Genomic DNA, 24,384 nt, shown 5'->3' with positions numbered 1-24,384 from the left:
ATGTATAAAAGCCAGTGCTCATCCCAACAAGTATCTTCCTTAATGCCCCTTACCCTTACCTTAGCCCATCCCTCCACCCATAATCCCTCCAGCAACCTTCAGTTCTCTATATTTAAGAATCTCTTATGTTTTTTCCCCCTCCCTGTTCTTATATTAGTTTTGCTTCCCTTTTGTTCATTTGTTTTGTATCTTAAATTCCTCATATGAGTGAAGTCATATGATATTTGTCTTTCTGTGACTAATTTGGTTAGCATAATACCCTCTAGTTCATCCACGTAGTTACAAATGGCAAAATTTCATTTTTTTTCTTTTGTTTATTGATTTATTTTTGAGAGAGAGACAGAGAGAGTGAGTCGGGGGGTGCAGAGAGAGGGAAAGAGAGAATCCCAAGCAGGCTCTACACTGTCAGCACAGGGCCCATTGTGGGGCTTGAACTCACAAACCATGAGATCATGACCTGAGCCCAAACCAAGAGTCAGATGGCTTAACCAATTGAGCCACCCAGGCACCACAGGATTTCATTCTTTTTGGTTGCCGAGTAATACTCCATTGTGTATGTATACCACATCTTCTTTATCTATTCATCCGTTGATGGACATTTGGGCTCTTTCCATACTTTGGCTGTTGTTGATAGTGCTGCGATAAACATTGGGATGCCTGTGCCCCTTTGAAACAGCCTATCTGTATCCCTTGGATAAATACCTAGTAATGCAATTGCTGGGTCGTAGGGTAGTTCTATTTTTAACATTTTGAGGAACCTCCATACTGTTTTCTAGAGTGGCTGCACCAGCTTGCATTCCCACCAACAATGCAAAAGAGATCCTCTTTCTCCGCATCCTTGCCAACGTCTGTTGTTGACTGAGTTGTTAATGTTAGCCATTCTGACAGGTGTGAGGTGGTATCTCATTGTGGTTCTGACTTGTATTTCCCTGATGATGAGTGATGTTGAGCATTTTTTCATGTGTCGGTTGGATGTCGTCTTTGGAGAAGTGTCTATTCATGTCTTTTGCCCATTTCTTCACTGGATTATTTGTTTTTTGAGTATTGAGTTTGATAAGTTCTTTATAGATTTTGGAAACTAACTCTTTACCTGATGTGTCATTTGCAAATATCTTCTCCCGTTCTGTCGGTTGCCTTTTAGTTTTGCTGATTGTTTCCTTTGCAGTGCAGAAGCTTTTTATTTTGATGAGGTCCCAGTAGTTGATTTTTGCTTTTGTTTCCCTTGCCTCTGAGGGAGGGAGTGTTGAGTAAGAAGTTGCTGCCGCCAAGGTCAAAGAGATTTTTGCCTGCTTTCTTCTCTAGGATTTTGATGGCTTCCTTTCTTATGTTTAGGTCTTTCATCCATTTTGAGTTTATTTTTGTGTATGGTGTAAGAAAGTGGTCCAGGTTCATTCTTCTGCATGTCGCTGTCCAGTTTTCCCAGCACCACTTGCTAAAGAGACTGTCTTTATCCCATTGGATATTCTTTCTTGCTTTGTCAAAGATTAGTTGGCCATATGTTTGTGTGTCCATTTCTGGGTTCTCTATTCTGTTCCACTGGGCAGAGTGTCTTTTCTTGTGCCAGTACCATACTGTCTTGATGGTTATAACTTTGTAATGTATTTTGAAGTCCAGGATTGTGATTCCTCCAGCTTTGGTTTTCTTTTGCAGGATTGTTTTGGCTTTTCAGGGTCTTTTCTGGTTCCATACAAGTTTTAGGATTGTTTGTTCTAGCTCTGTGAAGAATCCTGGTGTTATTTTGATAGGGATTGCACTGAATATGTAGATTGCTTTGTGTAATACCAACATTTTGAAAATATTTGTTCTTCCAGTCCAGGAGCATGGAATGTTTTTCCAATTTTTTGTGTGTCTTCTTCAATTTCTTTCATAACTTTTCTGTAATTTTCCAGATGTGTTCATTGTTAACCAGCACATACCTGCATGTCCACTGTTCCCTATTCTCTTGTTTTTCTATCAGTATAATTGCCCTGGTGGCTAAATTTTTATCATTCCAACTGATAGCGGAAGTTCAGAGCTGCTTTCAATGTTCCTCTAAAAGTTGTGCAAGTTGCTTAGTGACTGACTAAGCAGCTCCTGTCCTCTCTCTTTCCTTCCTGAAGACTTTGAGATGCCGTTAGACGAAACATGGCAAGTTTTGACACCATGCAGCGTCACGATTGATTATTTGCTGTTTCTTTGGGATGGCTTTATTTATGCTTTTGCTTTTCCTTCTGCTCCAGGGCCACCGCCGCCCAGTTCAGGGAACGAGCAGCACTCGTCAGCCTCCATCTTTGAGCACGTGGACAGGCTCTCCCGGTCCTTAGAGGCCAGCCGGCGGGTTCCCAGTAAGATACAGCTGATCGCCATGCAGCCGATACCAGGACCTCCAGTTCAGCACACCGTACTGGCCGACCGGGTGGCAGAAACCAACAAAATTAACAAAGAGGTATTTGCTCATATTGAAAAGTACATTTATATTAAAAAAAAAAAAAACAACAACACATTCTGATTTGGTCAGTGCTTACCAACAAGTGAAAATTGCAGTGTTGAAGGTCGGAGCTGCTAAGAAGTATGCTTAATTTTAAGTTTTATGCTCCGCTTTTTTAGATCAGATACCATTCAAGGACACCGTTTCGCACACTGGCCGTTGTGCAGAGAGTTCACGTGGCAAACATGAGATTGCTATCCTTCAAGAGTCCTCTTTTGGCCCTTGGCTGATGTTGAGGAACTTACATGTCAGAAAGGCTCCTGTCATTCCCAGAACAGAGTGGTTCACTGTGCCCAGACCGTTTTTGCAAACGTTATGACTTACTCGAACATCTCTTTTCCTTTCTGGGACTCTGGGATTTTGGTACACGCTAGACAGAGGGTGCCTGTTGGACCAGCCCCCAGTACCGATCCTGGGCACTGCATCTCTGATGGGCTTCCTTGGTGGACAACATCTCACATGTGTTGTCGCAACTCATTGCTGGAGGAATTAAGCATATTTAGTGTGACTCCCCTGGGAAAGGCCTCTTAGAAGCTTGTGCTTTATTTCCTCCAGATTTCACCCCACATACCGTACTGTGCTTATTTTAATTTGCGTCCTTTTGCTGTATTAAATGGGACTAAATGCTAAGTCCTATCGGTTTTCCTAATGAACCTTTGAATTGGGGGGTGATCCCAGATAGATCCGCTCTGATCCCAAGGATCTAGGAAGGCGTAGTAAAATCGTCTTCCAGTGAATCCTGGAAGAGTGAGTTGGTAAGATTTGGGGAAGCAGAAGGCCAGGCCAAGGCACTGTTACCTTGAACTTGAAAGGTTTGACCTGGCCTGAGCCATTTAGGACTGCACATAGCTTCATGCTGTGCATTTCCTGCCTCTAACAAATACCTGCTACTGTTGTGAGTTCTGCCAGGATGAAGTCATAAGCAATTGGTGTGGCGGAAACCCCCTGCCCACTTTAAAGGTGATCCTTGAAGTAGATCATCTTACCGAAGTCCCATCAAGAGTTCCTAGAGTTTTCCCTCTCTAGCCCTCATTGGCTTCTTGCTAAGAATGTGACAAGAACGTGTGTCCCGGGTTTAGGATGGTGTGTGTTGTCTCTTCTCACCGAGTCCTGGCCCTGCTCAGCCCCAGTCCTAACCTAGAGCTGTCTGCACGCCTCTGTACCTGCTATGGGTAAATCCTCCCTAAAGTGGATTTTCCATCTGGTGGAAAGAAAGAAGGGAATGTGCTCACCAGGCCTGTGGCCTCACAACTTGATAGCATACATCTTTTTTTTTTTTTTTTTTTTTTACTCTCTTTTTAAAATGTAGTGCTTGATACATAGGTATGTATGCCCCCGTGTGGGAGTGCCTGTCCCTTTGGGCCTGGACACGGGTCTGGGGAAAAGAAAGGCCTTCCCTAAGATGCTGTCTCAGCGTGGGTGGCAGGAACCTTTGGGAACATTCCATGTGACTCATTTCTCTCCCCTCGGCCACGCAGATCCAGACGGCCCTGCGGCACAAGTCCGAGATCGAGCACCATCGGAACAAGATCCGTCTCCGCGCCAAGCGCCGTGGCCACTACGAATTCCCGGTGGTGGACGACCTGTCCTCGGGCGACACGCGCGAGCGGCACCGTGTATACCGCAGGGCGCAGATGCAGATCGACAAGATCCTGGACCCCACGGCCAGCGTGCCCTCGGTGTTCATAGAGCCCAGGAAGAGGTGGGCGTCCGCAGAGGGGGCAGGGGCACCCCCCAAGGGTTGCCTGTGGAGGCGCCGTCGGCCTTGCTCCTGCTGGGCCTCTTCTCATGCTCCCGCCTGCTCCTCCAGGGGCCTCAGAACCCCGGCCCTGGCTTTATTCTGCCTCCCTGAATTCACCTAGTTGGATATGGCAGGCACCTTCTCTTTCTCAGATGGCTGTGCTCGAGTCTCTCTCACTGGGGAATCTCCCTCCTCTCCCATCCCACCCTCACCTCCAGTACCTTCACCTCCTTCGCGTGGGCACCCGTCCGTGTCAGGTGCAGGTGCATTTCTTTTCCCATAGCTGCCCTCCGAGTCTTGGTCTCTTGGCCTTCCGGACCCCTGCCCCGAAGGCACGTGTGTGTGCTATAATCGCTGCTCTGGTTGGTCTTGCTGTGTCCAACACCTGTAACTGCTTTGGTTCCCTGCCTCATGGAACCTGCCCTGTAACAGGAGGCGCCCTGCCTCCCCATTCCGGCTACTTTCCACCATCCAGCAGTGTAGACAGAACTGTCTCTCCCTTAGATGGGCCTGCTGTTGCCCGCCATACATTCATCTGCTTCGCATTTCTCCCCACATCCCTCCCCTTCTGCAGATCCTACTTGCTCTTCAAGACCTAGTTCAGGTGCTGTATAGCCAGCCATGATACTGGTAGCTCACACTGATCTTGCCCTTCTCTGAAAGTCCGGAAAAAGTCACGGTTATATATTACCTTATATTATTCTCTGTTGCGTGCATTTAATATGCTCAGGTAGACTGTGGCTTCCTCATAGCAGAGACTATGTCTTACATATTTGTATCCTATGGGGTGTTCACCACAGTGGCCACCATATCCCAGATGCTTGGAAAATACTTTGTGTTTAGTGGATAAGCTACTGGCAGGAAGGATTATTTCCTATGAAGATAACCTCCTTCCTGCCCCCACCCCCTCCCACAGCTCCAGGATAAAACGATCTCCTAAACCACGCCGAAAACACCAGGTCAACGGCTGTCCCGGAGATGCTGAGAAGGACAGACTCATCACCACAGACAGCGATGGCACTTACAAGAGGCCCCCCGGTGTCCACAACTCTGCCTACATTGGTTGCCCAGTACGTAACGCTGACTCTAGCTCCCGGAGCCGGGGTGGGGTGGCTCTTCGGAGAGTGACTGCTAGTGGCTGCTGCCCTGTGTGCTGTTGCTGCCGATGACTGACACTCAGGGCCATGAGACAATGTGGAGTGAGGGAACTGGTAGGCTGCTCCTTTGAGAGGAGACTTGAGTCACAGAGCCCAGCAGGCTGCGAAGTGAGCCCTCTGGAAACGTCACCCCGTGTTTGTCCTTTCTGTACACAAGCCCTGTTCTCTTATGCTTCAGGATGGGTACTCCTGGAAGTTAACTGGAAAACAATTTTTTCTTTCTTCCCCCGGTCATAGAATTGTTTGGGTTTCTTGGTGATAGGAGGGGTATTTAGGGTTTTGTCTATCCCTTCTCTTCCTAGAGTGCAAGAAGGTATTGTGTGTGTGTCTGTGTGTGTGTGTGTGTGTGTGTGTGTGTGTGTGTGTGTGTGTAATTTTAATGGAACAAAGAGCTTAATGGAAATTAAGAAATACGGAATTAAACTTTTTTTTCTTCCAACGGAAAGGGGCACACACAGAATTGCTTGAAGTGTTAAAGGCAGACATTGAGAGCATTAAGGCGCACATACACAGACCTCATTGAGTAGGGAAGAAAGTGCCAGCCTCCCCAAAGGTCTGTGACACAAAGACAACCCAAGACGGAGGGAGAGCCAGATGTGGCTGACTTCCAGCAGTGCGGGAAGGACACCGGTAGCCTTGGGCCGGGGTGCAAACCTGGCTCATTGCACAAGACCCCTTCCTCCTTCCGGAGATGCGCTTACAGAGGCATCCTTGTTTAGAGAGACATTAGCAAAAAAAAAAAAAAAAGATAATAAAAATAAAAAAAAACAAAAAAAAACCCCACATCTTGGAGAAGGGGCTTGTGATGCGCATGATCACTTTGGACAGAATTTATGCAACCAGCCATTGCCTCCTAAATTAGACAAATAACTACCCTGGAAAGATATGAAGACTAATTATGGAGATAGGGCAAACACTACACTGACGTTGGGGCTAGATAGCATCGAATCATGATCATCCGAAAGAACCAGACTTTTCCTTGGCAACTGACTGTATTTCTGGTGTTTTAAAGACTGGCCGTGCGTGTTTGTGAGGATTGGTGCAATCCCAGGGGGTCGCAAGGTTCTCCAGTTGAGACTGTTGTGCTCCTGAATGGAATGAGCTGTGGATGAATTCCTGAGATGGGGGAGCCCGGGCTGGCAATTCATACAGCAGGTGGCGCTCTTGTAGTGTTCTTGTGCTGTGGACAGGTGGCTGTCTGGGCTTCACCTGGAGAAGACTGTCCCCTGGGCTCCCCAGGATAGTCACTTGAACTTTTGCTTTTGTCTCACCGGGGACTTGCAGGCCTGATGGGGACTTGCAGGCCTGATGCGTGAAACCGATAAATAGAAGAGGTGGCGGTGGGGGGGGGGGGGGGGCGCATTCCTTCTTACCCCTTGACTTCCCGAGCCAGCCAGGGCTCATCTCTCAGAGGAAATCCGCAGCCCCATCCCGTCTTTTTTTAAGTAGCCCTGAGTCCCGTCATCTGTTGCCATGAAGTCTTTTGTCGTCTTCTTGCTCTCTCCATTTGTCTTCATCAGTGATCCGAAATCAGGCCTCCTTCAGGGTGACCGGATCATCCTTGTACTTCCTGCTCTTTTTCTTAGTGGAAAGCAGAGACCCCTCCTTCAGCTGGTGGAAAGCAGCCCTTCCCTGGAGAGCTCCGCCTCAGTCAGCCGGCTTCATTTTTTCAGAGATTCCTTAAAATGAAATTTTTCTTACGTGGGCTTTTTCCATTCCATAAAAATTCTGAAACACACGCTTTCAAAGATAATCCCCCCCCCTTTTTTTTGAACTCATTTTTTCTTAGGTAGTATTTCATCTTGAAGATTATACTACTCATGTGTTTTTTTCTTAAATTTTACACTCTACCTTCAAAATGTCTTCTCGTTATGAGCTCTTTTCTCCTAGGGTGAAAGGAATATTCCTAGATTTCTTGGCAACTGGGGTTACCATTGTAATTCAGGCCTCAGCACGGTATGGCCCTCAGGCCAAATCCAGCCAGCCACTTGTTTTTGTAAAGTTTTATTGGAACACTGTTGTGCCCTTGCACCATTCATCTGTGTGTTCTCTATGGCTGCTCTTGCTGCAGTGTTAGAGTTAAATAACAGAGCAGCAAAGTCTCTGTGACTCACAGAGCCTAAGATAATTGCTGTCTGGCCCTTTACGGAAAAGGTTTGTCTACCCCTGATACAATTTATCATCCAAGCCTGGCACTTGGGAGAGTGAAAAGAGTCTCTATTAATGATTATACTGGGACAGCAGGCATACTCTGACATTGTCGTGGGCTAGCCAGGGTGTCTGATCACTCTCTTAGAATTCCTACGGAAGACTGCAAAATGGGCACCAGAGTACATCCTGTCTGATGACTGAAGGTAAAAACTTCCTATGTATTTCTGAGGAATGACGGGCGAATGTGTACCTGTCCGAAGGAAAACACATTGACTAATAACGAAATTATCAGGCTGAGATTCAAGAGAGTGGAATTCAAATTCCAGCAGGGATCCTGGGTAAATCTTCCTTTCCACACACCACGGTTCCCCCTGTATTATTGACTACCACCTCTATGTGAAACACCCTACAGGTGTCGAGATACAGAAAAATGAAGATCTCTTGTTGGCCTGCAAGTTGCTGGCAGTGTAGCCTGCAAAATGAGGAGACCGGAAGAAGAAAGAACGGAAAGCTCTAACGTCATGGCTCCGTAGCTCTTTGCCTTCTTGGCAAGATTCATGAGTCCCTCCTTCACAGCATACTTTTTGCTGTAAAAGTTAAACCGTTGGAATCTCTGTTCAGGCTTGCAGTTTTTTGTGTGGCCACATGCTCGCTTCCTTGCCACACAACGCTATAAAGCAGGATTCACCCGAGTAAGTTTGAAGATCTCATAGACTTTACTCAACAGCTCTTGAATCCCACAGCATCAGACGCGGAGAGTTGAAAGGAGCTCCGAGGAGCTGTACAAAATGGAAGGGGGCAGAAAAGGAAGTTTTCTAACAAAGAGCGAATTGTTTCAGGCAAGGTCACCTTTCTCTGGGGGAAGGGGGGCGGTGGTCTATCACGCCTGTTACCTCACTAGTGCAGATCAGGAATTTCCAGATTGACTGGTTAAAGGTCACATTCCTGGAAGAGGCTGAAAATGCAGTGAAGTCTTGGTTTGCTCCTGGGGGGGCAGCGACTCCATTTTGGGCCTGTTGTTTCTTTCTTGCCTTCTTTCATTTAAACAACAGGTAACTAGTCACTGACTGGAACCACCACCAGGAGCATCACTTCTGTCTTTGGAGAGACCCTTTCACTCGCCAGTGGGATGTGTTTATAGACACCCTTTTCCTTTGTTCCACCATGAACTGTTAGTCTGGTGACGTACTACTGACCACAGTCTTCCCTTTCTGCTCTTCAAGAAATCCAAGAATGGGAGAGGGGCCTGCATGTGGACCTTTTATCCACCTCGTAAGGAAAGGAACACAGAGTTCTTCTAGCGCTCGTCATACGTCAGAGAACCCCTTGGGACCCCGAATCCTTACTTACAATTCCTTGAGGACAGCTCTCACTTACTGGAACCTTTCCTGGGATAGCCCAGTTTTAGAGAAAGAGACCGAGGTGTCATGCATACAGCAGTGGGACCACCCCCCTGCTGTTGGGAGGGGAAGGACCCTGGATCCATCTCAAGAGCCAGCCACTGCTCAACGGCAGTTGTTTCTGTCGGAGGAGTAAGGGCCGGGTGATGCCACAGCTTCAGGTTCTGCCAAGAGAATCCACAAATCTGAGTGTTAATATTAAATCTTCAGGTTTTAAAAAATATTAGCTCTTTATTTTTTTAAGACTGCACAGGCCAAGCAAAACAGGTCTGAGGGCCGTTTGTGGTTTGCCAGTCTGTAGTGTGGTTTTCTGTCTGGAGTTAAGCAGTGACTGCCCTTAAATGTTTGATGCTGGCATGAGTAATAATGGATCATCTGTTGGACAGGACAGAGGCTTTTTTTAAGAAGTTTTTTTTTTTTTAATAATTATTTTTGAGAGAGAGAGAGATCCAGCAGGGGAGGGGCAGAGAGAGAGGGAGACACAGAATCTGAAGCAGGCTGCAGGCTCTAGGCTCTGAGCTGTCGGCACAGAGTCTGATGTGGGGCTCAAGCCCACTTACTGCGAGATCATGACCTGAGCTGAAGTCAGACACTCAACCAACTGAGCCACCCAGGTGCCCTTCTTTTTTTTTTTTTCCCCCTCTTTTTAATATTTATTTTTGAGAGAGCACAACCCTGGGATCATGACCTAAACCAACATCAAGAGTCAGGTGCTTAACTGACTGAGCCAGCCAGGTGCCCCTGTATAGAATAATATTTAAACCTTTCTTGATGACTCACGTTATCCAGAGATAGTTCCATTTAAAGACATGTGGTTTCTGGGGGCACCTGGGTGGCTCAGTCGATTAAGCGTCCGACTCTTAATTTTGGCTCAGGTCGTGATCTCATGGGTTTATGAGTTCAGGCTCCACATCGGGCTCTGCACTGACAGTCAGAGCTTCTTGGGATTCTCTCTCTCTCCCTTTCTCTCTGACCCTCCCTACACCCCTCAAAATAAATAAATACACTTAAAAAAATTAAAAATTAAAACGTGGTTTCTGAATACTCTTTGTTTACTATAACAAGTAGTTATAATAAGTATTAAATTTTTAAAAGTTTGTTTGAGAGAGTGCACACGTGTATGTGTGTGTGCGTGGGGGAGGGGCAGAGAGCGACTCCCACACGGGCTCCGTGATGAACACAGAGCCCCGCGTGGAGCTCTGCCTCAAGACCACGAACGAGATCATGACCTGAGCCGATATCAGGAGGCAGACACTTAACAGACTGAGCTACGCAGGCACCTCAGTGTCAACATTTTTTATACACACAGGTGTAATATGGTGGTGACTTTGAACTCTCTTGAGGGTGTGTAGGGCTACTTTTTCTTATTGTAGTCAATAGACTGCTTTAGACTTTGGTATCTATGAAAAGTTGACTAGGTAGTTTAGTAACTAAGACTCTGAGACATCATTTTTGGCTGCTTAGGGACATTTAATGAAAACACATACTTGCAGGTATTGAAGTGCATTTCAGCTCGTTGGTTGAATTTTGCTGGACAAGTGATTTTTGAATATCTTCACTTTTTCCTTTCGTCCTGATTCAGGCTCCGCCTGCCACCACCACCCGTTAGCCGCCATTTAAAAAATTCTCACGGTGACCTTTTCCTCACTGTCAGTGAAAATTGTTAAATCCCATTTTGGCCCTGTGGTTTTCACGTCACCACATAAGCTCACATCTGATCCTTGTTCCCTTTGCTCTTTGTCTTGCCCTAGTCTGATCCCGATCTCCCGGCCGATGTACAGACGCCGTCCTCTGCTGAGCTGGGGAGGTATCCGGGCCTGCCCTTCCCAGCCTCCCAGTACATCCCGCCTCAGCCGTCCATCGAGGAGGCGCGCCAGACCATGCACTCCCTCCTGGATGACGCTTTTGCCCTCGTGGCCCCCAGCAGCCAGCCTGCCAGTGCTGCAGTCACAGGCCCCGGGGTCCCAGCTGTCCTGCCTGTGAACAGCACCCCTTCCCGGGACGAGAGGCGAGCCACCCAGTGGGGGTCCTTCTACAGCCCTGCTCAGACAGCCAGCAACCCCTGTAGCGTAAGTCCTGGCCTTCTAGAATTCTCGTGTGGGTCATATGTTGGAATTTTGTGGCCTTCCTCCCTCAGTTTCAGAATCACTGCGATGATACTGATTGTATTTGATAAGAATTAAAGCTTGGCTGAGGGGTCTCGGTTTTCGTTTTATTCTCCTAAGTTAATTCTTAAAAAAAATTTTTTTTAATGTTTGTTTATTTTGGAAGGAGAGAGAGAGAGAGAGACAGAGTGTGAGCAGGGCAGGGGCAGAGAGAGAGGGAGACACAGAATCTGAAGCAGGCTCCAGGCTCTGAGTTGTCAGCACAGAGCCCGACGTGGAGCTTGAACCCACGAACGGTGAGATCATGACCTGAGCCGAAGCCAGACCAACTGAGCCACCCAGGCGCCCCTCTCCTAAGTTAATTCTTAATGTGGGAAGTATCCTTTTATGTTTTTATGCAACACTGGTATTTTATGGGAGTCTCTTCCTGGGTTCCATTCAGTGTCCTGAAATGGAGGTGGGGTAACTGTCAAAGCATATTCTCGTTGATGTCTTTATAAAAGGTGCATTTTAGAACATACCAGGTAATTAGGCTTCTTGGAGGGCCCCCGGGGACTGGAGTGGTCCTTGAGGCTCTGGGATTGTAGGCAGCTAGCCCACAGGCAGGCAAGGACAACCGTTTCAAATATCAGGTTTCCATCTTGGGGCTTGACATTGCAGCATTTCATCTGCCTTTGTCATCCTTTTTTTTTTTTTTTTTTTTTTTTTTTGTATGCCATCAATCCTTTCAAATGTGGCTTCTCAAAATATGGGGAAGAAGTAAAACTGAAAGATGTGACATTAATATTTTTTCCGCTAATTTTAGATCGGGTGATTGGACTAAAGCATTCGACTCTGGAGGGAAGTTAATTAGTCACAATTTGAATTTCTCAAGGAGTGTTTATACTGGGTCCTCTGATTTCATTACCCATATTAAGGTAAAATTGGGTGGTAATGAACATATGTTAAAGGCATCTTTATCTCTGAAATTGGTTTGAATGTTCACAGTACGCCGTTAGTAATAGATTATTTTCTTCAATACCTGCTACCACGCGGCGGGGGGCGGGGGCGGAATACCATTCCATCTTGTTATTGTTTTCAATGTTACAACTGTAACTATTAAATACTTCATAATTATAACTAGTAGTTTATAATCTTTCTTTAAGGAAATGGATGATGCACAACAAACTCGCTGGTAAAGTGAATGTGGCTTCAGCTGCTGTTTGAGCTTCTTTCATTTGTTTATTCCTTCAGGTAGATTTGTGGAGCACAAATCTGTGCTGTGTTGGGGTGTTCTGCTAGGTGTCGGGATAAAGCAGTTGCACAGCGCACAACTCCAGCTTCTGCATGATGGCAGGGGGTATGTGGGCAGTTGAGGCAGTAATTCTAACACAGCATGGCAGGTCCCTTGGCAGGGGGAGAGTACCTCCAGGGAGCCCTTGCCTGAGCTGTGAGGTGTTCAGAAGGATTTTCCAGATAAAATGTGATCTAAGTAGAAGACTGAAGATTAATTAGTGGTTGTAGTAGGGAAGCATGGCGGAGACAGAAGTAAGTGTCCAGTACAAACTTTTTCTGGACAAGATGAAGGAACAAGGTTGGATTACTTTGCTTCCAGAAACACCTAAAATAATGGAAAAGGAAAGATTTTCACAACCCTGGGCATTAGGCAGCAAAGGAGGGATTGCTGAGAAATGAGCTGAGCTCTACACATGTCCCAGTTTATATCTTTTTTTTTAATGTTTATTTATTTTTGAGAGAGAGAGAAAGAGAGAGAGACAGCATGAGTAGGAGAGGGGCAGAGAGAGAGAGGGAGACACAGAATCCGAAGCAGGCTCCAGGCTCTGAGCTGTCAGCACAACCCATGAACGGTGAGATCATGACCTGAGCTGAAGTCTGGACACTTAGCTGACTGAGCCACCCAGGTGCCCCTGTCCCAATTTATATCTTGAGAGAGTTTCTGGTTGCAGTGCAGGGAGGGAGACCTCAGGCAGAGCACAGTGGTCTCTCTGAGTTGAGAAAGAGTTGGAGGCAGGGGAGGAAAAGGTAGCTACATTTCACAATAGAGAGTACAAGAAAGCAGAGAGAGAATTCTAGAGATCTGCAAAGAGTCTTCATCTGAGTACTCATCAGTTTAAGGGTATGGTGAAACTATCTAAGACTAGGGAAAGAACTGCCTAAAAAATTAAAGGGAATAGTCCTCAGAGCTCACACAGATGTAGAAATAAGTTCCTATTATATGATGAATTGTGTGCCCCCAAATCCATATGTTGAAGCCTAAAACCCCACGTGGCTATATTGGAGCTGGGGTCTTTAAAAAGGTGATTAGCTTTAAATGAGGTCATAAGTGGGGGGTGCCTGGGTGGCTCAGTCACTTAAGTGTCCAACTTCGGCTCAGGTCGTGATCTCACGGTACGTGAGTTCGAGCCCCGCGTCAGGCTCTGTGCTGATAGCTTGGAGCCTGGAACCTGCTTCGGATTCCCCTCTCTGCCCCTCCCCCTCTCTGTCCCTCCCCTGCTCCTGCTCTCTTTCTCTCTCTCAAAAATAAACATAAAAAATATATAAACGATGTCAGAAGTTGGAACCCTGATCTGATAGAATTGGTGCTCTCATGAGAAGAGGAAGAAACACCAGAGTGCTCTCTGTCATGTGGGAACACAGCAAGAAGGTGAGCTGTGAGGCAGAAAGAGAGCTCTCATCATAAACCCTGCTGGAACCTTGATCTTGGACTTTGTAGCCTACAGACCTATGAGAAAATAAATTTCTTTTGTTTAAGCCACCCAATCTGTGGTATTTTCTTGCAACAGCCCAAGCTGTTCCTTTCTTTCTAGAGTGGAAAGCTGCATAATTCATGGAGCACCAGTTAGATTACTCAGAAGGAGCATTGGTTTGCCTCCGTAGTGGGGCAAAATGAACCCCAGATTAAAGCTTCCCTAGTTCTACCTAACAAAGCATAAACACAATACCTGAACCTGAACAGAGCCCCAGAATATTTATAGGGAAACAAAAGTATATAACATCCAACAAGGTAAAATTAATAATGTTTAAAATCCAAAACTAACCAGTTAAGCAAATAGGCAAGAAAATGACACAGAACCAGTAGACAAGGATTTTAAAAGAATAATTATAATGAAGTTCCATGTGTTTAAGAAGCTGGAGGACAGATTGAATGTATTAGAGGCATTGAGGACATGAAAGGATGCACATCAATTTAGAGATGAAAACTATAACGTCTGAGATAAAATATATACTTATGGGATTAGTGGCAGATCAGATATTAAGAAAAGATTAATGATTTTAAATACATAGTAATAAAAAATAAGCCAACATGCAACAGAGTAAGTAGACTGAAAAAATGAATAGAGCATTGATGACCTGAGGACAACTTCAAGTGGACTAATATACATGTAATTGGAGGTCTCAGAAGCAAAGAAGGAGAGTTAGAAAAAATAAATAATGGCCAAAAGTTTTTCAAATTTGATGGAAACTATGAATCTGCAGATCTACAAAAATTGATGACCCCCTGTGCACAAGAAACACAAAGAAAACTGTGCCAAAAAATATAATGAAATTGCTTAAATTAAGTGATAAAGATTTAAAAATCATCCAGAGAAAGAGGACACATTGTATGCAGTGGAACAAAGGTAAGGATGACAACATTATTCTCATTGTCCAGAAGACAGTGAGACAAATCTTTAAAGAACGAAAGGAAAAAACTGTCAACCTAGCACTCTCTATCCACTGAAAATATCTTTCAAAAACCTTTCACACATGTAAAAGCTGAAAGAATGTATCACTGGCAGGCTTGCATTACAAGAAATGTCATAGAAAATTCTTTTTTTTTTTAAATATTTATTATTGAGAGACAGAGCATGAGCATGGGAGGGGCAGAGAGAGAGGAGGCACAGAATCTGAAGCAGGCTCCAGGCTCTGAGCTGCGAGTACAGAGCCCGATGCGGGGCTCAAACTCAAAAACCATGAGATTGTGACTTGAGCTGAAGTTGACGCCTAACCGACTGAGCCACCGAGGTGCCCCTGTCATAGAAACTTCTTTAGGCAGAAGTAATATGATACCAGATAAAGATCTGGATCTACATAGATGAGTGAAAAACACTAGAAGTGTAAATATGTGGGTAATTTAAAAAAATTCTGTATTATTTAAATCTTTTGAAAAGATAATTGGCTGTTGAAAGAACAAGGATAACAGTGTTTTGTAGGGTTTATAACATATATAGAAGTAAAATGTGTGAAAACGCAAAAAGCACAAAGGCTAAAAGAGGAGAAATTGAAGTGCACTGGTTTGATGTTCTTATACCATACACGAAGTGGAATGATAGTATGTGAAGGTAGACTGATAAGTGAAATATATAGAACATAAACTCTATAGCAACCACTAAAAACAAAATAACAAAATAATAGCTAAAAACCAACAAAAGAGTAAAAATGGAATGATAAAAAGTACTCAGTCCAAAAGAAAGCAGGAAGAGAGGAAAAAGGGGAACAAAGAACAGATGGGAAAAACAGAAAACTGATACCAAGATGGTAGATTTAAATCTAGCCCTATCTATAATCACATTAAATGTGAATGGTCTAAATATTCCTGTTATGTGACAGAGATTGTCAGATAGGCTAAAACATAAGAACCAATTGTCTGTTGCCTACAAGATACGTACATCAGATATAAAGCCATAAATAGGTTAAAAATATGGAGAAAGAAAAATGTATGGAGAAAGATATACCATGTTAACACCAATCCCAAGAAACTGGAGTGGCTATATTAATAATCACCAAAATCATATCATAGTGAAGAACATTACACAGAGGATCATTTCAAGATAATACATTGGTCAGTTCATCAAGAAAACCTAAAATCCTAAATGTTTACGTGCCTAGTAATAGAGCATCAAAATACATGAAGCAAAAACTGGGAGAACTACATGCAGAAATAAAGGAAGCCGCAGTTATAGGCAGAGACTTCAACACTTCTCTTTCAATAATTGATAGAATGAGTATACAGAAAATCATTAAGGTAGAGAAGACTTGAACAATTCTTAAATTAATACTTACTATCAGCTTGAACTAATTGACGTTTATAAAATGCTCTACCCAAGAAGAATAAAAAGAGTATACATTTTCAAGAGTACATGGGTGATGGGGACTTAAAAGTGCACTTATCATTATGAGTACCGAGTAATTTATAGAGTTTTTGAATCACTTTATTGCAGACCTGAAATTAATACAACACTGTATGTTAACTACACTGGAATTGAAATTTAAGAAGAGTACATGGACCATTTACTAAGATTATAGACTGTATCCTGGGCCCTAAGTCTAATCTCAATAAATTGAACGAGATTCGTATTATCAAATGATCCCGTAAGAAATGGGAATGTTTTTGAACACAGATGTCACCAAAAAAGAAGTACAGAAAATAAGCAGACAAATACAGAGAATCAGCAGATGGAGAGATGTTCAGTTTCATTAGTCATTAGTGAAATGCAGTAAATCATAATGAGATGCCCCTATACACTTGTTAGAATATGAACAAGTGGAGCTCTTATAAACTATTGTTAGGAATGTAAACCAAGAAAAACCACTTTGAAAAACAGTTTGGCAGTCTCTTAAAAAATTAAACCTATACCTAACTTATGACCCAGGCATTGTATTCTGAAATATTTACTAAAGAGAAATGGAAGCATATGTCCAGGCAAAGACTTGTACGTTGTGACAACTTTATTTGTCATAGACTCAAACTGGAATCAACTCAAATGCACATCAACAGGTGAAGAGATAAACAAATTGTACCATATTTATGTAGTGGAATACTACTCGTTAATAAAAAGGATTGAGTTATTTATATGTATGACAAAATGGTAGGGAAAGAAGCCACCCTCTTGACAACAAGAAAGTGCATTGTATAATTCCGTTTATATATAATTCTAGAAAATACAAACTGTTGTGACAGCAGGTCAGTGGTTGCCTAAGGAGGGGGTGGGTTTAGGAAAGGGTGTGGGACAGAGGGATTACAGAGGGTCACCAGGAAACTTGGGTGGTGATGGATATGTTCATTATCTTGTTGGGCATGGTTTGCAGGTACAAACAGATGGCAGAATTGATCAATTCATATACATAAATATGTGCAGTTCATTGTATATCAATTATAATGAAATAAACCTGTTTATATTTTTGCCCCCAAATGTTCTTAACAATGAAATCAGTTTTGGGTGACTAATAGCTAGAAGAGTGGTGAGACATGAGGCAGAAGAGAGAAAGCAAGAAGCTGATGGGATAGAGACTAGACCTTATCCTGAGGGTAGTGGTGGGCACTGAAGAGTTTTGAGCAGGCTAAAGACACGATTTGGTGTGCCTCTTTGACAGATTGCTCTCATTTTAGACTGGAGAATGGTTTGTTAGAGGGCAAGACCAGAAGCAGGGAAACTTTTTTTTTTTTTTTTTTAACATTTATTTATTTCTGAGAGACCGAAACAGAGCATGAGCGAGGGAGGGACAGAGAGGGAGACAGAAGTCAAAGCAGGCTCCAGGCTGTCAGCACAGGGCTCGACACAGGACTCGAACCCACGAACTAGGAGATCATGACCTGAGCTGAAGTTGGATGCTTAACCAGCTGAGCCACCCAGATGCCCCAGCAGGGAGACATTAAGGGCAAGACGCCGAAGGGCGCGGACAGGGAGTTGGGGTCAGTTAAACATGCTGCATTGTTATAGATTGTTCCTCTCGAGTCCTCTGCCTTACCTTGATTGGAGCCACCATCGTCTCTTACCGTCATTGCAGGAGCTTCCTAATAGTCCCTCTGCCCCTGGTCTTGAATGGAGGATGTCAGGGTGGTGGCTGATATGTAAAATGCCATATACTGGTGTTGAGCAGGCTGGGGAGCTGGGAGGCTGACATAGGAGATGCCTCCTACGGAGGACAGGAGGACCTGGCCAGAGAGGGAAACCTGCGGGAGCTGCTTGACTTAGTCTGGAGTTTTCCAAAGGAAGAGTTCTCATCTCACTTCCTGACATGACCTGGTTCACTGCTGCCATCTATCTGTTACTTCTCTCTCCTCCTAATGCTTTTTGAATTGTTCTGCGAAGAAATTCATGGCCGTCTTAATTTCCCCTTTCCTGATAACAGATGGATGTACCCTACGTGCCAGGAAGCGTAAATAATTCTGGGCACTCAGCCAGTCTTTCTGAATCATTCCCCCTCCCCCCCTCCCCAAATAACCAGTGGCCGTTTTATCTTCAGATTCAGTTCTTTCATTCACTTCAGGGAAACTTTCTTTTGTATCTGAAAAATAATTTTCTTACTCTAATTATTGAAGTCAAAGATACCAATTATCTTCGTGTTGGCTCATCTTTGTTTTTTGTACCTATCCTTTTATCTCTAATTGCCTTAGCTACTTTGTCCTGGTTTCTCTGCCTTCATTATAATTATCATGGGCCTTTTCTGTGTGGCATCGATTTGATTTTAAGCCATATCTGTTATTTCCCCTGCTAGTTGATTTCTTAGAGTCATAATGGCTTTGTTTTGGTCCTCAAATCATTTCCACACATAATTTGGTACCAAATTGCTTCAGTTCTTTGGTTCCTCATTTCCATTCGTTCTGTTGTTGTATCATCTCATCTTTGAACTTAAAAAAAAGAATTGAGGGATGCCTGGGTGGCTCAGTCAGTTAAGCACTGGATTCTTTATTTCAGCTCAGGTCATGATCTCACAGTTGTGAGACTGAGCCCCACTTCGGGCTCTGTGCTGGGTGTGGAACCTGTTTGAGATGCTCTCTCCCTCTCTCTGTCTCTGCGCTTTCCCCACTTGCACTCTGGCGCGCGCTCTCTCTCTCTCTCTCTCTCTCTCTCAAAAAGAAAAAAGAAAAGAATTGCTATTCTTACTATATGAGTCATTATTCAGCCATAGTCCTTTTTCTTTCCTGGTCACTACTTTCCTCCATTTATAGCATGAATCTGTTCCTTTCTTTGCTTGTTTGGTTTCTGCTGATGAATTTTAGCAATAATTTTTTTACTGATTTGGGTTATTACTTATATTATTTGTTCGTTGTTGATAGGTGTTGGAGATGAACAATTCTGTGATAGTGCCTTAATCTACGATCTTAATCAAGATCTCAACTCCATAGTAAGATTTTCGTAAACACTGTTACTGAGTGGTTTTCTCATCATGGACCTTTGATGTTACCCTTATGTATTTTGATGATGATAGCAGTTTGATATAGTAGAAAACCAGAATCACAGCTGTGTCTGTGCATACCTAATATAATTTTATCAAGTTTATAAATTGGTCGTAAATTACTGTTTGTTCCCAGGAGGAACCTGATTACCCCTTATTTCCTTCTGACTGCAGTAAAAACTATAAGAATGTGGATTTCAAAGTGTCTTCAGTTACCACAGGGATGGACCTTTGTTTACCATCTGATGACATTTTTACTCTTTCTGTGTTGCTGGTGGAAGGGTATTAGTTATGCATTGGTGCGGAGGCCACTTGATAGGTGTATTTCTGCTTTCCTGAGTAAAGTTCACCTCCCTGGAACAGTCTTCTAAGGACCGAGTGTGGATGCCTGAACCAGGACATTTTACGACTCATCCCAGATTCCACCAACCATTTAATGTGCCTTCTTGCTCTATTGGCCTGTTTCATACTGAATAGAAAGAAGGGATGCATTAAAATGGGAGTTTTATTTGATGTCGCTTGTTGAAACCATAAAATTCTATTTCATCCCCCAAAGATTTATACAGGTGTGACCCACTTAAACACCTGTCATTATGTCTGTGATTTAAAAAAAAAAAAGTTAATGTTTGTTTATTTTTGAGAGAGAGAGAGACAGAGCACGAGCACGGGAGGGGCAGAGAGAGAGGGAGACACAGAATCGGAAGCAGGCTCCAGGCTCTGAGCTGTCAGCGCAGAGCCCGATGCGGGTCTTGAACCCACAAACTGTGAGATCGTGACCTGAGCTGAAGTTGGACTCTTAACCAACTGAGCCACTCAGGGGCCCCTGTGATTTTTTTTTGTAAACCTTTCATCGGGGCATGCAGCCTCTGGACAAAGCACTTTCTTTTTCTGATTATAATAGAGTTGAAATGCCTGGTGCCACGATAGCAAAACATGTGAAGAGTGGACAGCTATTTTTTTTACTGTTTGTCTTTTAGTTTATTACTTACCGGACCTCCTGAAATGCTGATACATAAACTTCCATCTTTTTTTGTTTTGTTTTATTTTGCATATGAATGTGTTTAAAAAACTCAAACTCTGCTGAGAAGCAGAAGGGCTGCTGGGAATAATCTTTATCTGGTCTCAGATTTCCCTTTAATTATTTGGAGAAGGAATTGAAACTCCTTTTCCTTCTATTCTGGCTATTTTACATCAGTTGGGGAACTCTGCAAGGTTCTAATCCCCCTCCCTCTGCCAAGGGGATGGGAACAGAAAGGTTCAAAAGGTGAAGTAATTTGAGCACAGTTTCGGACGTGATAATCCCATCAAACTGTATGAGGTGTAGGGTTCATTCTATTCTTCTTGGCACCAGGAAATAGGCCCAGGGAAGTAGAGTAGCTTTGTCAGCCTGTTTGACTCCAAAGCCTCTCCTTTTCTTCACAAAGTAGAGATTAATTCAAGGGGGGAAATCTGGTTGGCAACCATGGGCAGTGTAGTGTAGTGGTTAAAAGCATGGTCTTTTATTATTAAGCCTGGACTTACTAGGAGGAAATTACTTAAATTCCTTGTGAGTTGATTTCATCTATAAAATAGAGGTAGTGAGCCCTTTGTTACTGTTACTGGGGTCTGAGTTAGTGCTCATAGCACTTACCACAAAATAATAATTCATGAAATGGCAGGTTAAAAAAAAAAAAAAAAAAAAAGATCTAAAATGGGGACAGGTCCAGAAGCAAGGCTGACTTAGTAACTTGGAACACTAGAACCTGGACAACCAGTTGGTTCAAACTGACTGAACTTGGATGGACTCTGTCCAGAGTTATTGTTCTGCTGAAATATCTGGTTCCAAAATAACAATTCACAGTTGTTGAAAGAACCGTTGGAAGAGGAGTACAACGTATGATAGGGACAGGGTGTGTTGATTTCATGAGGAATGCAACAGATACACGTTTATTTAAATCTGATGCCATATTGACATTGATTTAGCCAAAGAATACTTGGTTAGCGGAGATTAGCTCAAGTAAGAAGAGTTGATTGAAGGCTCTGGGGCCCTGGATGGAACACAAGGACAGAGTATGGCTGGGCTCTTTGGAACAGGAAAACTATCAGAAACTGAAAGTGTGCACCTCATATTTGAGAGTCTCTCTAATTTCTGGTTCTCTTTGTATTTTTTCTTTTTTCACATTGTTCCACAACATGGTGCAGCATTCACATAATTTACTTTTGTGAGTGTATTTGAATTGCTACTGGACACCCACTGGTTCTGGGAATGATCATGCCCACGTTGATGGGGGCATTTGTACTAAGTGTGGCCATCAAGGCTGACCTTTTTAGAAGATACAGATTTGTAGAGAATGAGCTTGTAGGGAAGAGGAGCTGCAGAAAGGCTATCTGTTATTCTTTTATAAAAGAAAGAAAGGTCTAGAAAATAGTTGTGTGTGTGTGTGTTTTTTTTTTTAAAGCGTGGTAGCCCAGTTCCCCAAGCTGAAACTTCTGGTATTATTTGATGGCAGAATGCCTCAGTGCCATGCCAGCTTTTTATGAGAAAATAATTCTCCTGAAAGTTGATCCTGCAAACCTAAACTTGTAAGTTTGCTGTTGTCACTTTCTAATAAGCGTTGCACGTTAATCTTCATTTCCTTTTGTTTTTCTTCCAGAGATACGAAGACTATGGAATGACTCCCCCATCAGGCCCATTGCCGAGGTAAAGTTTTTGGGAGAAAATACATTAGGACTTCCTCACATCGACTGTTTTTTTTTTACAAATTTTGTAAACTCGTTTCTTTTAGCTCATATGAGCAGATGCAAACCTCTGGGTTGTGTGTTCTCTTGAGTTAACCTGAAGAGGAGAAAAAAGGTGGAATTTTAAGTTCTGCTCCCAGTAAAGACAGGCTAGATTGTTTGTTCAGGGCATCTGGAAAAGCCAGACAAGATTTTAAAATAAAACAAAATAAAACCCAGATAGCTAACAGGGCAATGGGATGGTATGGGGCCAAGATCCAGGGAGTCCAGAGAAAGGAACCCTGCCTTTTGGGTGAACTTTCTCCCTGGGGTGCCTGCTAATCCCGGAGGAGGTGACTGAGAACCTGAGCAAGACTTTGGGCAGACCCCTGGGCCTTGGAGTCTTGAAAATTTGACATAGTGAAAGTTGTGGGATAAAGCCAGGCTTTGCGGGGACTTTGATGCCTTAAATGAATCAAAATACATTTGAAAAGAAAAATGGCTGAATACCAGTGATCTAAGCATCCGTCTCAATGTAAAAAAAAAAAAAAAAAAAAAAAGGTCTAATTAAACCTAAAGGAAGTAGAAGGAAGGAAATAATAAAAATAAGAATAGAAATTAATGAAATAGAAAACAAATACCATAATAGAGAAGATCGACAAGGCTAAAAGTTACTTCTTTGAAAACAAATGAAATTGATAAATCTCTGAAGAGCTTGATCAAGTAAGCTGTGTAACATTATCAATAAGAGGAATGGAAAAGGACATATTAATCCAGATCTTTCAAAAATTAAAAAGATTTTGATAGATTTTTAAAAGACAGATTTTTAAAAGATTTTATAGGAATTAAGATTTTCTGAACCTTTTTGTTAATAAATTTAAAATGGAAAAATTCCTGGAAAGAGAATATCTGAATTGACATATAACTATTAAAGAAATTGAAATCATTACCAAAATCCTGCTCACAAAGAAAACTTTGGCTTTAATGGTGAATTCTACTAAAGATACTGAAGGAAGAAAATGCGCCAGTGTTCTACAAATTCTTTTAAAGAATATAAAAACAGAGAATACTCCCCACCTCATTCTTTTTATTTCATTATTATTTTTAATGTTTATTTAATTTTGAGACAGAGAGACAGAACGTGAGAGATGGAGGAGCAGAGAGAGAAGGAGACACAGAATCCAAAGCAGGCTCCGGGCTCTGAGCTGTCAGCGCAGAGCCCGACGCAGGGCTCAGACTCACGGACTGCGAGATGATGACCTGAGCCAAAGTCAGATGCTTAACTGATTGAGCCACCCAGGTGCCCCCCGCAACCCCCAACCTCATTCTTCCTCTATCAAGGAGGAGACAAGGACAAGGACGTTGTAAGAAAGAAAACATTACGGGCCAATTTTACTTGTGAACATAACACAGGTGCAGAAACTTAAATATTAGCAAAGATATCCAGTATTGTATATGGAAGGATGTCATATCACAGCCAAATTAGATTTATTCCAACAATGAAAGGGTAATTTAACATTTAAAAAACAAAATCAACCAATCTAGGGGTGCCTGGGTGGCTCAGTCGAGCATCTGACTCTTGATCTCTGCTCAGGTCTTGATCTCAGGGGATCTCAGGGTTGTGAATTCAGGCCCCACATTGGGCTCCACACAGGGCATGGGACCTACTTAAAAATAATAATAATAATAATAATAATAATAATAAAATAAAAAATCAATGTAATTCACTGTTTTGAGAATAAAGGAGGGAAATCTTATTCCACTAAATATAGCATTTGATAAAATTCAACATCCATTCATGGTAAAAATCTTAGCAAACAAAGAATAGAATTGAACTTGTCTAATCTGGTTATAGTTATCTCAGCAAAGATTATATTACCTCTATTCAACTTTGTCTCGGGGTTCTTGATAGTGTAATAAAGCAAAGAAAGAAAGAGAGAGAGAGAGTGAGGGAGGGAAGAAGGGAAGGGAAGGAAGAGATTAAGGAATTCTAGGAAAGAAATAATACTGTTATTATTCTCAAATGATATAATTTTTTTTAGTAGAAATACCTAAAATGTCAACACATAAATTGTTAGAATTAAGAGAATTTAGCAAGATAGATAAATTACAAAGTAGCTGGATATAAGATCAGTATACAAAAAATCTCTTTTATTTCTGTTTATGAGCATCAGACAAAATAAAAACTTTTACACAGACTACATAAAATAGCATTCAGAAACATAAAATATCTCAGTATTCATCTCACCAAAAATAGTCAAGCCCTCTAAAGAAAATGTTCATGGATTGGGTAACTCAGTATATTAAAAATATCAGTCTTCCCTAAGTGATCTACAGATTCATTGTGATCCCATTTAAAATCCTAGTCATTTTTTTTTTTTTTTTAACGTTTATTTATTTTTGAGACAGAGAGAGACAGAGCATGAACAGGGGAGGGTCAGAGAGAGGGAGACACAGAATCTGAAACAGGCTCCAGGCTCTGAGCTGTCAGCGCAGGGCTCGAACT

General features: G+C 42.8%; 1 protein-coding gene across 1 annotated transcript in view; it reads left to right on the top strand.

The window, feature by feature from the left end:
• Window positions 1–24,384, top strand: part of KIAA1549 (KIAA1549 ortholog) — a 161,607-nt gene that overhangs the window by 112,599 nt on the left and 24,624 nt on the right. The window contains exons 16-20 of the mRNA XM_081790753.1: window positions 2,220–2,425; window positions 3,946–4,169; window positions 5,125–5,278; window positions 10,668–10,985; window positions 21,815–21,861. Coding sequence (XP_081646879.1) covers window positions 2,220–2,425; window positions 3,946–4,169; window positions 5,125–5,278; window positions 10,668–10,985; window positions 21,815–21,861 — 949 coding nt within the window. The remainder of the gene's footprint in view (window positions 1–2,219; window positions 2,426–3,945; window positions 4,170–5,124; window positions 5,279–10,667; window positions 10,986–21,814; window positions 21,862–24,384) is intronic.

Source organism: Panthera onca, chromosome A2 (genome assembly GCF_046562875.1).
Source record: "Panthera onca isolate mPanOnc1 chromosome A2, mPanOnc1 haplotype 2, whole genome shotgun sequence".
In the NCBI taxonomy this organism is placed as follows: Eukaryota; Metazoa; Chordata; class Mammalia; order Carnivora; family Felidae; genus Panthera; species Panthera onca.
Note: the sequence above shows the minus strand (reverse complement) of the source record. Positions and strands in the feature narration are given on the sequence as shown.